This window comes from Pundamilia nyererei, unplaced genomic scaffold, assembly GCF_000239375.1.
Source record: "Pundamilia nyererei isolate P.nyererei 1_Seehausen unplaced genomic scaffold, PunNye1.0 scaffold00010, whole genome shotgun sequence".
In the NCBI taxonomy this organism is placed as follows: domain Eukaryota; kingdom Metazoa; phylum Chordata; class Actinopteri; order Cichliformes; family Cichlidae; genus Pundamilia; species Pundamilia nyererei.
In genome coordinates this window covers 753,546-767,016 of record NW_005187411.1, presented here as the reverse complement: position 1 = coordinate 767,016, position 13,471 = coordinate 753,546, and the positions used below count along the sequence as shown (strand labels likewise).

The 13,471-nt window shown below is 44.3% G+C and overlaps 1 protein-coding gene across 1 annotated transcript in view; it reads right to left on the bottom strand.

Annotated features, from left to right (window-relative positions):
- The window catches only part of hs6st1a (heparan sulfate 6-O-sulfotransferase 1a), a 59,422-nt gene extending 46,279 nt beyond the window's left edge, over nucleotides 1–13,143 (bottom strand). The window contains exon 1 of the mRNA XM_013908448.1: nucleotides 12,299–13,143. Within this exon, the coding sequence (XP_013763902.1) occupies nucleotides 12,299–12,798 (500 nt within the window). The 5' untranslated portion in view covers nucleotides 12,799–13,143. The remainder of the gene's footprint in view (nucleotides 1–12,298) is intronic.
- Between the last annotated feature and the right edge of the window lie 328 nt (nucleotides 13,144–13,471).

Here is a 13,471-nt window from a genome sequence, read left to right as displayed (position 1 = left end):
ACATCATAAAGTCTGTAAGGGACGGAGGGAGCATGTGTGTGGCAGAGAGAGCACGGTCTGCATTTTTGCATGAGTGCCTCGGACTATTTGCATTGTGATGCTCAAAAGGCCAGCATCACGCAAATGGGAAATAGCCCAAGTTGTGATGAAGTGACATCTTTTTGGACTCCAGGGAGTTTCATGCACCTTTAATACCTCTACTCTCTTTCATCTATTGCTATAGACACTCAGAAGCAGAGAAAACGGCTACTGCCTAGGTCTTTTTTCCTGTGTTTTTTTTTCTTCTTCAAATACTGTTAATGGTACTTCTCTTTATTTTGTTTCGGTGGTTTAAGTGTTGCATTACAGTTAGTATCTTGCCTTCTGCAAATTAATAGCCTTTTAGTCCTATAACCGGTATTTGTCTTTGTTTATGCGTAGTGTTTCTGAGTATCAGCTGCTTAATTTGAATCATTTTTTTTCCAAATCCCTCTGCCTCGCGACCTCTTTCAGTCAACACTGTGTTTAAATTACTTTCCTAGCAGGGAAAAAGGAAAAAAAGCTTAAATAAAAGAGAACAATCTCACTTGTTTTACTCATTTTCTGGGAACACCTTGCTTCACAATGACACACTCACCTCTGAAAGCTTCTCTGTGCTTAAAGGCTCATTGGTGGTGGGGTAACGTTTGTTGAAAGCTTTGGAGCTAACACCTCAAATTACCTGGCTTTCCACTAGAGGAGAATATGAAATTCATAGACGGCAGCGGAGTGACAAGAAGTCATTGGGAAAGCGGTTTGATAGTTATTACTTTGGCTTCATTTGTCGAGTAATTACAGACTGGGATGTGCAGCCAAGTCCAATTTTCAGAACAAGCGAAAAACACAAAAACAAAGACTGAACGATTTCAATACATCTCGAGCTCTTAATATCCAGTGTAGTAACAAGGCATGTCTTATCAGCATTTGGTGGGACTTTCGGATCCCATTTGCCTTCGACCATGGGGAGAAGACTCCATTAAAGGGAAGCGCACATAATTAACTGTTTGCCTTAAAGAGGCAGGATAAGTCTTGTCTCTCATAAACATCTAATTTACATACTCAGCTCTAATTGGGCTGTTATGTTCTACTTTCCGGGACATGACAAAGCCCTCTTAAGCACCGCTAAGTGATGCGTTTTCATGCGTTTGAACTCGTCAAAGCTCCTTTTTTGGTCATCTGTTCGGTTGTCTACTAAAATATTTTTTTAGGAGGTAGCAGGACTACCTTGGAGATAATTACAGCATACCAAAATTTCCGGGGTTTAGGCCGAGATTGGAGTGGAATGCTCGAAAGCGTATTAGCAGTGGATGCCATTGACTAAGTATGAAAATAAACTTTGAAACAGATGTTCAGGCTTAGTTGGGGAGTTATCTAAAAATATCCGCAACGGGCAGCACCAGGGTGCAGTGGTTAGCACGGCTGCCTCACAGGAAGGAGGTTCTGGGAATCCACACTGGTCGGCTGAGTCCTTTCTTTATGGAGTTTACATGTTCTCCCTGTGCTCGAGTGGGTTCTCTCTGGGTATACTGGCTTCCTCCCACAGTCCAAACATGTGCATGGGGTTAGGTTAATTGGGATTTCTAAATTGGCCATAGGAGTGAATGTCATTTTCAACATTTGTCTGTTTCTCTGTTATCCCTGCCATAGACTGGTGACCTGTTTAGGATGTACTGGCCTATCCTCTCCCCACGACCCTGATTTTATAACTGGTAGAAGATGGAAGGACGCAATGTTCAAGTGGTTGGTTATGGTATTAGCCTTGCCTCTCCATGTGTATCTACTCTAATAAATACAGCAGTTTTAAATATAAGACACTAGACTGTCTGCTGAAAACAGTGCAGCCTCAGTGGGACTGGATTTTCTCTGCCTATTAAAGCCTAAGTAACCAATCTATGTGGTTGTTAGGACAACTCCAGGGGAAAATCTGAAATATTGATACACTTTGTATCCTTTTCAAGTACTAGTCTAAAAAATGTCACAACACTGTACTATGCATCTGTAGGAGCTCCTGAAGTAATTTTGTATTTTTTTGCATTTATTTGACAGGCTAACAAAAAGTATAAAACTAGAAGCTGATGGAAGTTTAGTATCTTACTTAAAGACTGTAACAACACAAAGCTGTCGGAAGAAATATTACATATCATGGGGGATCAAACCAGTGATCTCACTGTTACAAGACTTCTTCCTAAACTTCTAGTATAAGGTATCAAAGGAGATATTTTAAGGAATTGACGGGCTTAGCAGACATGAAAGACCCACTCCCTAGAATTCCCTTTGTAACTTGGCAATTACCCCAAGACCACCTGATTTTTCTGTCTGTGCACATGAGGGAAAAAAGGCACAGACAGAGGGTGGGGGGGGAAAAAGAAATCCGTCGTACAGTTCCCCAGGGTGAGAGAGGGAGAGAACATTATACTCCTCCTGTGTTTATCTCAATCTCACATCAGATCAGATCACTGGCGGATAAAGGCGCATCCTGACACATCACTTCCTCTCTCTGGAGGAAGCTGACACGCGCTGGGGACTCGGAATGACAGCGGTGGTGGCGCGCAGGATGAAGAAGTTTTTTTTGACAGAGCGAAAGAGAGAAGGGGAAAACAAAGGTGAACCTGACATACTTGCAGCCCAGATCCACAGAGCCAAGTGAGATGAAGAAGAGGAGGAGAAGGAAGAGCGGCAAGAGACAAAGAGGTGAAGAGGCACTAAGAATAGTATAACTGGATTAGCTTTAACGCTGACCTTTATTTGGCAGAGTGACACTCTCTCACTCGTCTCTTTAGTGCAGTTACAGGAGAGGCCTGCCCTACATTTAAAGCTCAGATCAACAAGAGTCGGTGCTGATTTTCAAACAAGGAGACGTATGGATTTAACTCTTAACTCAACCAGGCCTCTCGCATAATCTGTGTGCGTTTGTGTGCAAGAAACATCTTTTAGTAGCTGCCACCTGACAGCTCCTCATGCGACTGTTTGTGGTACAAGTAATCAGCTGCGGTTCGCCTTTAATTCTGCTCAGCACAAAATAAAAACCTAAATCTCTCCGAGCAGCCCGATGAAGTTTTTATTATTTATGCCCAGCTACAGATGGTGCACAGAGGGCTGAAATGAAACCAGAAGTTCGGGGGCTTGTTTCCAGAGTTAAGACAAAAACACTCAATGTCACCAGTGGCATTTGTAACATAGAACTAATCCGACAGAAGAATCCAAGGGCGAGTCAGGAGATGCCAGTTTGGATGAGAGGCGGCAGCGAGTTATGGAAACAATGGAACAGAGGCGAGTGCAGATGTGACGTCACAACTACCGCTCTGTTCATACTGGAGAAAAAGCAGCGAGTGACTTTTTGTTGTTCGGTTTGTCCTTGTTAATATTTAAAGTGACCACCGTCGAGCTTTTTCGCCTTTTAAAGCCTTTAGAAAATGTAGATATTATTATTATGCAACGTCAATCTTATTCATGTAAATGCAGTGATTTTGGAGTCACATCCCTGGGAAGGCCTCAGAAACAAGAAACTGCATCATCTGAAGCTGACATTGTGCAGAAATAATGGTGAGGTGCACCTAAATGTTCACAAACACACCTTGGCTTTTAGGAATTGTAACAAATCACAGCTCAAAGCTCATTATTTGTATTAGAAGATAATCAGAAATATGCATTTTCAGTGACGCTTGGCAGCAATGTAAGCAACACATTTCATCTGTGGTTTACCAGGCAAACATGCAGTCACGGGCAGGCTCACAAATCAAATTAATGTACAGTGCTGTGAACACAGATCCCACAGGACACACATTCACACGGCACACGCACATGCACCAATGAAGTTAGAGGACATGCACTCGCACACAGACACACACTGCACTTTCAAAACAACCAAAACAAAACAAGGAGCAACTCTGGTGATCTACAGCTCTGCCCTAAAGCAAAGTACACAAACCAAGTGTAGCAGAACGAGGAATTTCATTTTTCCCTCACTCTGGCGGGACCCTCACATGCAAACACATATGAACACACACTCACACACACACACACACACACAGAGACAAAAGAGGTCCTGGGATGGCATGACGGGCAGAAAAACTGAGAAGGATGATGGGTAATGATGGGAAGAGGCGTCAAATAGTAGCAGGCAAAACTGTTTTTTTGGGGGGATCGGTAAAAGTTAGCTCAGTGTGTGTGTGTGTGCATGGGCGTGTGTGAGCAGAGACGGTCACAGTCAGCTGAAACTCCTCCCCCTAACTCAAAGAGGCAGTGCAGGATTTGCATTTTTCCCACAATTCAATTAACACGCTTGCCAGCCTCGCCTCTCCGTTCACATGCCTCCTTTGGCCATCTCTCGCTCGCACACACGCAAGCACGCACCCACAGACACACATCAGCTTCGTGAATAGATTATTCATAAATCCTAGCATGCAGAAAACGGTCGCATTTATTTGTTTGTTAACAAATAAAGGAGAGGGAATGCACACTGAGAGATGAGGAGCAGCTCCGGGTTCACATCCTGTCTGGACTTGTCATATTGAGGGACGTGAAAAGACAGTGCCGTTAATGGATGCAGAGAGAGGCTTCCCCTAGGGATGTCTCCTTCCCTCTTTCTCTCTGTCCTTCTCCATCTCTGAGGAAGGAAAGAAGATGTGAGGGAGGGCAAAAGATGAGAAGTGCGATCAAAGAATAGGGAATCATTGGGTGTTAAAAGAAAGACAAGAAACTCAGTGTTGATATGTAGCGAGAGACCAGACAATGGAGACAAGGCCAAACCTCATTTAGGAACCAGAAATAAGCCACAGATGCGCTGACTTTGCCGCGGGGCTGGCTAATGACTCCAGCGAGCCTCTTGTCTGATTAATAGACTGTAATCCCATTCTCATGGATAGCATACCATAGCATTCCGCAGCACCACTCATTAACCACTATAGAAATGCTCACTAATCAGCCAGTCGCTTTTAGCTAGCAAAACTAATGCTAGGCTAGGATAATCAATAGGCGGTAATCCTGTTGGCAGAGCTGCTGCAGCGTAACACCCCTTATTAACAGCCATAGAAATGTCTGCTAATCATTCACCGCACGGTTATTTGTCCACAGGGCCGCAGAATCACTTCGGTGGCGGTGGCGAGGGTTGACATTTGACAGTCGGCAACAGAGGGTGGAAGAAAAGGAGTGACACACAGAGCGGTAGGGGCTGTGTAATGATTAAGAAACACATCACTCCTGCTTTTCTGTCCCGCGCTTATGCTCTCTCTGTCTGCGTGTCTGTCGTCTGTCTTCAGCATACATCCATACTGGTCTGGTAAGACTCTGCTCTATGTTACTGTCATTCAAGTTCAATCAATCAATCAATAACAAAAAAAACCCAACCTATCTAATCCATAGCACTCAATCAATAATGAAGTCTTGCAGGCAGGGTAATGATAACCTTTCACATACCATCAATGGAGACGATGTTTAGCAGTCCCTCTACTTCTCCTGCCCTTACAATCCACTGAGGTGAAACAGCTGCGGCCAATCAATTACGTGCAATGGCCTCAACTCGGCTTCACTGTACTGGTTTGATTTCTGTGCCGGTTCGTGTTGACTTTAAGGTCGATTCTGTAATGCCCAACGTCAACAGTTTGGTTCTAATCAGACATTTGCATCCCTGATCAACCAAAGCCAACCTTTCGTTTGCTGCAAAACGTCTGCAGATGGTCTCCGTGGCACGGAGTCAAACTAAAACCCTGCGTATGTGTGTAGTGATGAGGCCCAACAGAGGTATTGGCATATTCTATTGAGCTAAAGTCTCAGCTCTGAATCCTGAGGCTGTGTTATGCGTTGACGCAATGACCTGAGAATGAACCTGAGCTGAACTCCTGAAGTCAACGCGAAGCAGCAGTGAAGCACAGACCTGTCAATTCTACGTTACCAAAGGAGAAAACAGATACAGAATCCATCTCAACTTTTTCTAACAGTAGAGAAATAACCATTTTATTTGAGGACATCTTGAAACGGCATTCAACTAAACAGACTACAAAGAATCAAAACCTTTACTTAACTTTTAAAAATCCCCAAAACAAAACTATTTGCTGTATGATAACAAATGATTATCATTTTTCCCAATTCAAGATAAAGCTAAATGACGAACTAGTAGTGCAGTGTTTACCGATCCACCTGACATTATCCACTGTCCTGTCAAAGTCTCAAATAGGCTGCGAGCAGCGAGTTGATATTTGAAGCTTTTGGCACGTCTGTGGTGGCTTCATTATTCAAATCCACACTAAAGCATTTTAAACTTTAAAAAGAAAACTTTAAATAAAACAGAGGTTGAGCAGCAAGAACTTTGGATTATCGGCCTGGTGGCAGCTTGTACAGATACACAACCTATAAAGCTTCTTTCGGTATGGTCCTGCAAACGTGCATAGAGAGTGGTCTTCGCCCAGTCCTCTAAAATTCTAACTGTGCATTTCTGGAAGTTGATGATGCATCGGTCTGCCGAAAGATGGACTGCAAACGTACTATCCCTGCTGAACCACAAATTCTGCTTTATTCCTAAGGGGTCGCCGTAGTGGATGGATCTGCATATTTAGTTTGGCATGGATTTTTACACTGGATGCCCTTCCTGTCGCCTCCTACAGCAAGTGTTTGATATTTTACTTAATTACCAAACAGGTCATAACAACTGTCATTGATCAATTGTGTGTCCTTTGAAAACTCCATTAATCTACTAATGTTCCCACGACTAAATGTAAACATCCATCCAGACACTTATCACTGCATGTCCACTGTACAAACATGATATTCATCAGGTAAAGTAAAGCAGCTACTGGTATTATTCATGAGAGATAAACCCAATCGGAGCCTGGTTTCTAGGAAGATAAGCAGGCTTGCCTGAGAAGAAAAGGGGATTTGAGTTCATGAACGGAATAACTGGCTGGACTGATCTGGGAATGTTTGTCGGGAATACTATAACCGCAGCCACAGGATGAACGGACGTAACCGGCTTTGGTGTTCCTGGCCGGCAGCGCTTAAACCCAGCTAATCTGATTGGATTAACACTGACCTGCCTGACTACACATGAGCGCGTGCATGTGCTCGCATAGACAAACACACACACGCACATATGATATGCCAATCAGCCGTGGCTGCCTCTGCAAAGTTAATCTGGATGCTGGGTTGCACTGGCATCATGCTGGGCTACCACATGCATACGCATCCGCTCTCACGCCACACACACGCACGCACGCGCACGCACACACACAGCCATCTTAGGGTGCAGTGATTTGTGCTGTGAATCTGAATCAGACCTATTGAAAGAAGAGTAATGCCCAGTGCTTGACAACCGTGCTAATTGACTAGCCCCCTCCCCAGCAATGAAACTAAACGTTTTCACCCCTCCATCCTTTATCTTTCCAATCATTCCCTGACAGCTCTCCTCTTGTCCCACACTCATTCCATCCTCTTCCTCATATTGCTCTTCATCGCCGCCATCTCTTCTTCTGTTCCCCCCTGCCATCGTCCCCTCCCCTCCCTCATACATGTAATCATTCATTAGAACCAAGGCAGTTGTCCATTAGGCAAAGCAGCCATTTTGGAAATTGCAGCAAATCTTCCATGAAAAGACATTTCCTCTAATGCAGTAGTCACGCTCGGGGGGAGAGCGAGAGAACGATGGCAAAGGAAGGAAAGAAAGACAACGGGCCCGAGATGGATGGAAAAGTGAAAGAGAGACAGCAAGAGAGCCCCCAGCCATAAAGCCACCAAGCAGAAAGCAAGCCTGCTGTTTGATTAGAGTGACACCGTCATGTGGACGGAAGGAGGGAGGAAAGGATGGAAGGAGAGGGAGGGAGGGAAAGTGTTTTAGAGACAAGCCAAGGGGGGCTGAAGAGGAGGTGGGGGAGAAAGAAACAGGGAGCGATTTGAAAGAGGACTGAGACTAAGGCAGTAAAATTAGCCCCATCACTTTGCTTACTAAGACACTCTTTGACATGCCAGGATTAAAAAAAGAAAGAAAAACAGGCACACACAGTCATGAGATGTGTGCATACACACACACACACACACACACTTCCAGAGGACAGATGGTTTCCCCCATTTGAAAGTGGTGCTTTAATTTGAGTAAAGTGATAGGAACCTCCTTAACCAATTAGAAGCGCCATATCTTAAGCATTGCATTTGACTGTTTGTTTCACACACTTATTAGTGGACGTGTGTGAGCGCGAGATAGTGTGTCCCATGGGATCAGTGGGGAACATTAAAACTGGTATAAGGAGTGGGAAGATGACAAATCCACTCTCAGTGGCGCTCTGCTAAGTAAGTGAGTTACTTTCTCCCACAATGCCACTGTTCATATCGATCTCATCTAATCACCAATCAAAGCCAGACCTGTCTCCCCCATTACCAACTATTCATCACGCCGCTGCTTGCTCCTTTTAATGCGCTTTGCTCTGAAGCTGCCACATTTATCTCCACACCAAACTATGTCCAATCAACTGTTTTATTTTCTTCAAAAAAAAAAAAAAAAAAAATTAGGATTCACTGTATTTAAAAGAAAAAAAAAAAGAAACCGTACTTTATCTACTTTCTTCAGCGTTTTTAAAGCTGCTGTTACGCTCTCTTCAAGTGGAAATATTCAGAAGAAATGGTGCAACAGACTCATCTGTTCAATCAATAACTAATCCAGCCATAACAACTGGGCTTGGAAAGTGTTACAGCATCAATACAAAACAGCTCCCAAATCCACAAATGTTTTGGAAATCTCATAAGGGTAATTATGATGCTCTCTAGCTCTTATTAAAAGGGCAACATGCCCCCATATAAACATAATTAGAAACAGTTAATAAATTAGGCAACTGTCAAATATCGCAGAATTTTATTAATGGATGCACTTGTTTGGACAAAAACATATTGATACTTCTTTCACAAAAGGCTTGAAAGTATTTTTTGGTTTTTTGCTGGTATGCTTAATCAGCAGAACGAAACAAGCAAAGACACATTTCTTTGATTTCATCATCACGTTAAAGAAGTTCCCAAAGTCAAGAGTCCTACAGCCTACTTAAAAACCTGAAAATCCCATGGAATCTGTGATTGTGATGCGTTTCCTTGAAATTTTTATTTAAAACAAACAAACAGAAACAGGCTCTTGGCTATAAATTGCTAATGCTACCAAGTCATATGCAAACTGCTGAGCCCAGTGAGTGACCCACCTGCCACTTTGACACAAACTTCAATACAAAAGCAGTAATGAGTACTACCACAGACTAACCAACCCATATTACCAGTTTTAATTAACGTTTGACATCAATACACAAATTTAAATAAATATGGAACTGTACATACTTGAGTAATCTCAAACTGATTTTCTATTAGTAATTTGCCCCACATGCAATACTTTTGTGGCCCACCAGGGGGCCCCGCCCGCAATTTGGGAATCACTGCATCAAAGCATAAATCAATTAAAATGGGATAAAATATAATCAAAAAATTAAAACAATGTAAGAATGAAACATTTCATTAATGATAATTACATATTATATGAGTCTTAATTTCACTCCAGCTCAGTGTGTGCATCTGCTCTGTTTTACTGTCATTTCTCTCCTCTGCTCTCTGTTTCACCATGTGACTGAGCGACGAGTAAAAGCTTTAAAACACTTTAGCTCCACTTAAACCCAACGACAACCCCAGCGTCCGAAAGTCAGCCCTAAAATCTCCTAGTCATCATTATTATTTCTTAATATGCATCCCACATGAAGCTAGTAGCAAGAGACAACGCTGCAAGAAGCTCTGCTGGTAGAGAAGCCAATCCTGACCACGACCCTGGTGGCTCTCCTGCTGATGTCATTACAGCTGCAACCCCACCGATAAGCTTCCTCAACCCTCCCATCCACTTCTGGAGACAGTTAACCTCGGGGAAACACTGCAAGGCTAACCCTGGTAGCCTGCTACACGGATGAAAAGGACTGGTGTGCTGCCAAAACACTGTGGGAGAAAGCTCATCGATTTTCATTAAGGGCGTGTGAACATAAAGACATAGACATGAAATAGATGTTTGGCTTACATTAAAACTCAGGAAATATCCATATCATATAGAGCACAGCATACCAAGCAAAGCCAAACTGAATGAGTTTGGGATGTATTCACATACCCTTACAGTAGTAGTAGTGGTAGCCATCTTTAGTGACTTGTCCACTAAATCTTAAATATGTTTGTTTGTCTGGACTTTATTCAGGTTTTCCTGCAGATATACATTTTTGTTGACAGCCAGGTGGTGTATTTATGTGCCTCAATCCAGCTGATGGAAATGGTCCTAATTCACATTTTATTTTTGCAGCATTTGAGACGTTTGTGTAAAATCCACTCGACAGCTGTATGAGCGCACAGCTGCGGAGAGAGGGATGCTGGATCTGTCAGCACAACAACTGCTCCTGCTACATAGGTCTGTTTTAAATAATCATTTTCCGTTTCACACAGACATAGATTCACTCAAACCCACTTCCTCAAACATAAACGCCCTACGAATATACGCAGTTGATCGGAAAGCTGCGGGTTGGGGGGACACCGAGAAATGCCACACTGACACCTTTAAATTCACGCTTTAACTCGCCTTTGCACGACAATGCCCTCAAGATAAATGCTCCCAGCATTATAAGAGTGGCACAAGAGGACCGAACAATGAGGACAGAGGCCAGAAAAAGAGGCAATGAGGGAGAAAAGGGAACAAACAGAGCCGTGACAGAGAGAGAAACAGAGAGCGCTTCTTGTTTCTTTGCAGTTTTTCACTTCTCTTCTTTGTGAAAGTTGCGCTGTACACAGCTCGGAGCGGCACGGTTTCCTTTAGGGCGTTTTTACCCTTGCATTGCCTTGTTTTTCCTGCCCCGAGTGCTCAGACAGTCGATTACACCCGGGCCAAGCGATCGTCTGTCATCTGTGCTCTCACCCGTGCATATTTACTCTCATCTTCTCTGCCTTCTTGTCTCGTTCTTTTCTTGTGGCCTCTTCAGGTGCGCGCGGGCTCAGAAACTGTTCACAAAGTGATGAAAGGCAGTTTATCCTGCATCCACGGTGATATCTCAGCCCTCCATGCAGAATGCCCGAACACGTTATCACCTCTGCCCCAGGGAAACCACAGGAGTCAGGACAGACGCCAGTAGCAAATACCACTGCTAGTGTGTGTATGTGTATGTGTGTATGCGCGTCCCAGTGGTAATAATCACCCGGATTAGAGCGGAGCCAAACCCCCGCAGGGTCCCCCGATCTCCCTCCCCCTCTACCAGCCAAGCCCAGCCCAGCCTGCAGCACTGATCCCCCAGTCTGAGCAGCCATGGGAAGCAGAGCAGCCGGCCTGACATCTCCACCACGCCTGGCTGCCAGACAGACAAATTTCCACAATTTCTAATCCCTCTTTGTCCTATTGATCACCCATAGCCAAAATAAAATATTGAACAAGCTCAGACAACACAAAGACACATAACCCATTCAACAAGCGTACCCTTTAACCACAGGGGTGCAGTGAAATGGAAGTTGATACAGCCGTCAATATGTCTGGGTGAGGGATGCAATATGTGGGCAACAACAATGGGGAAGGCTTGGGGAAGAAATGGGTTATAACTTAATAAGATGCGCATTGTGTCTGGGTACCTCGCAGTCAAAGCGAGGGATTATTACTGAGCGGAAATGTTGCCTGGATGTATTACAGCCCTCCTGAAATAAATTCAGCCAAATCTCAGTGTACGATTCAGTGGGAGGGCACCCTGATACTGGCACCGATCAACAATTGTCAGAGATGCTGCTGAGCTCCTGTGGCATTTCGTGACAGTGTAGTGTTGAAATGTCAATCAACATTTGCCTCTCAGCATCTATTCTCGACCTACAGATAGATGACTTTATGAAAATTATATGGTAATGCTGTCCCATGCAGAGAACAACACATCCGTGAAGAAGCTGTGGGGATTTTCATGCGTTTGTTACATTCGTTTATGAGACTATAACACCTTTATATTACCCTCTGTTGTGCTTTATCTTCTCTGGGATCACAATAACAATCCTGCGATTAAAAAAGAAAAAAAAAACCTGCTCCAGGTGAACAGAAAGAAGCTGCTAAGAACTGAAAGGCAGTTTGACTGAGTGACATAAGTTTATTTATCAACTGTAAGTTTTTACGAGCTTTCAGTGACCTTATTGTACCTCCAGTGGAGAAGAGCTCTAAAGTTTCAGACAAACAAAATCCTCCGCAGTTTGGGGGATTAGAACCTAAACCACACTTTGTGTCTTTTCCATAGTCTACAGTAGCCTGACTACACCAAACACCTCCCAGTCTCACCTCAGGGATTTCTGCTTGTTCTCCTTCTTGTTGAGGACCCCCGGCACACAGTTGGTGAGCTCCGTCCAGTCTGCGTGCAAACCGCAGCTCCAGCCGGTGGAGAACCGAGAGAACAGCCAGGTCTCCTTGCGGTTCGGCCGGTAGCAGGTACACTTCTTCTGGCCCGGTCTGCAGTCGCAGGGGACCTCCAGACGGACATTCTGCACCAGGTGCCTACCGAAGGTAGTCCCCCCTGTCTTCTGGATGTGCAAAAACACGATCACGTCCTCCCCTTTAATTTGGAAATCAATCGTCCTCTCCAGGTCCCTAACGGGGAAGTAGTATTTCTTAACGTAGTGGGGGTCCGGAGTGGGGAAGATGTCCCCCTCGTCTTCTTCCGTGAAATAACCGTGCGGGGAGCCGAAATTGATCACCCCGGGGGCCACGTACTGATAGAGAATCAGCATAAAACACACGGATCCGACGACGATCAACAAGAATTTGCTGCTCCTCTCGACCATGATCCTTCCCAGTGCGGTCCCTACAGCACGCTACCATTTCCCAGTCAAGCCGGCAACGGGGAGCAGGGCGCTCGGCTTCTTCATTTTTGCTTTCCCCCCTCCGAGAAGGAATCGTTTTCGGGGCTCAACAGTGGCTCATTCCGCTTCGAGGCGACCGGCGAAGTTGGCTCATGGCTCACCGCGACCGTTCAACACCGTGAAAGACGCATCGTAACTCGCTCGGAGAGCCCCTCGGAGCCGACCCGCTCCAGTTTCACTTTACTTTGGTGTCCAGTCAACACAACAGGCTCACTGCATCACAGTGGAGCTATGTACCCAGGATGCAGCGCGAAACCTACCTTTCAACCTCTCTCACTCCCTCTCTCTTTCTCTGAAAATCTAGTGAAAGGAGAATCGCTTTAATTTGTTGGTTGACATGTAACGACCGCGGCATTTGCCAGCAGCCAATAGACAGCGAGATCGAGCGTTACAGTAACGAGCTGTAGTTAAATACTTTGTATTGGATTGTTTTACAAACAGGGGGATTTGAATGAGTCATAGTGGTTATAATGTTGTATTCTGAGTTTATGTTTTCACTTTCAAAATACATTTGCTCTTTTACTTTTACTTTTATTGTTTAAATCCTCCAGTTTTTGCTTTTTCTCATTAATATCAGCGTAGCTTTTAGACTTTT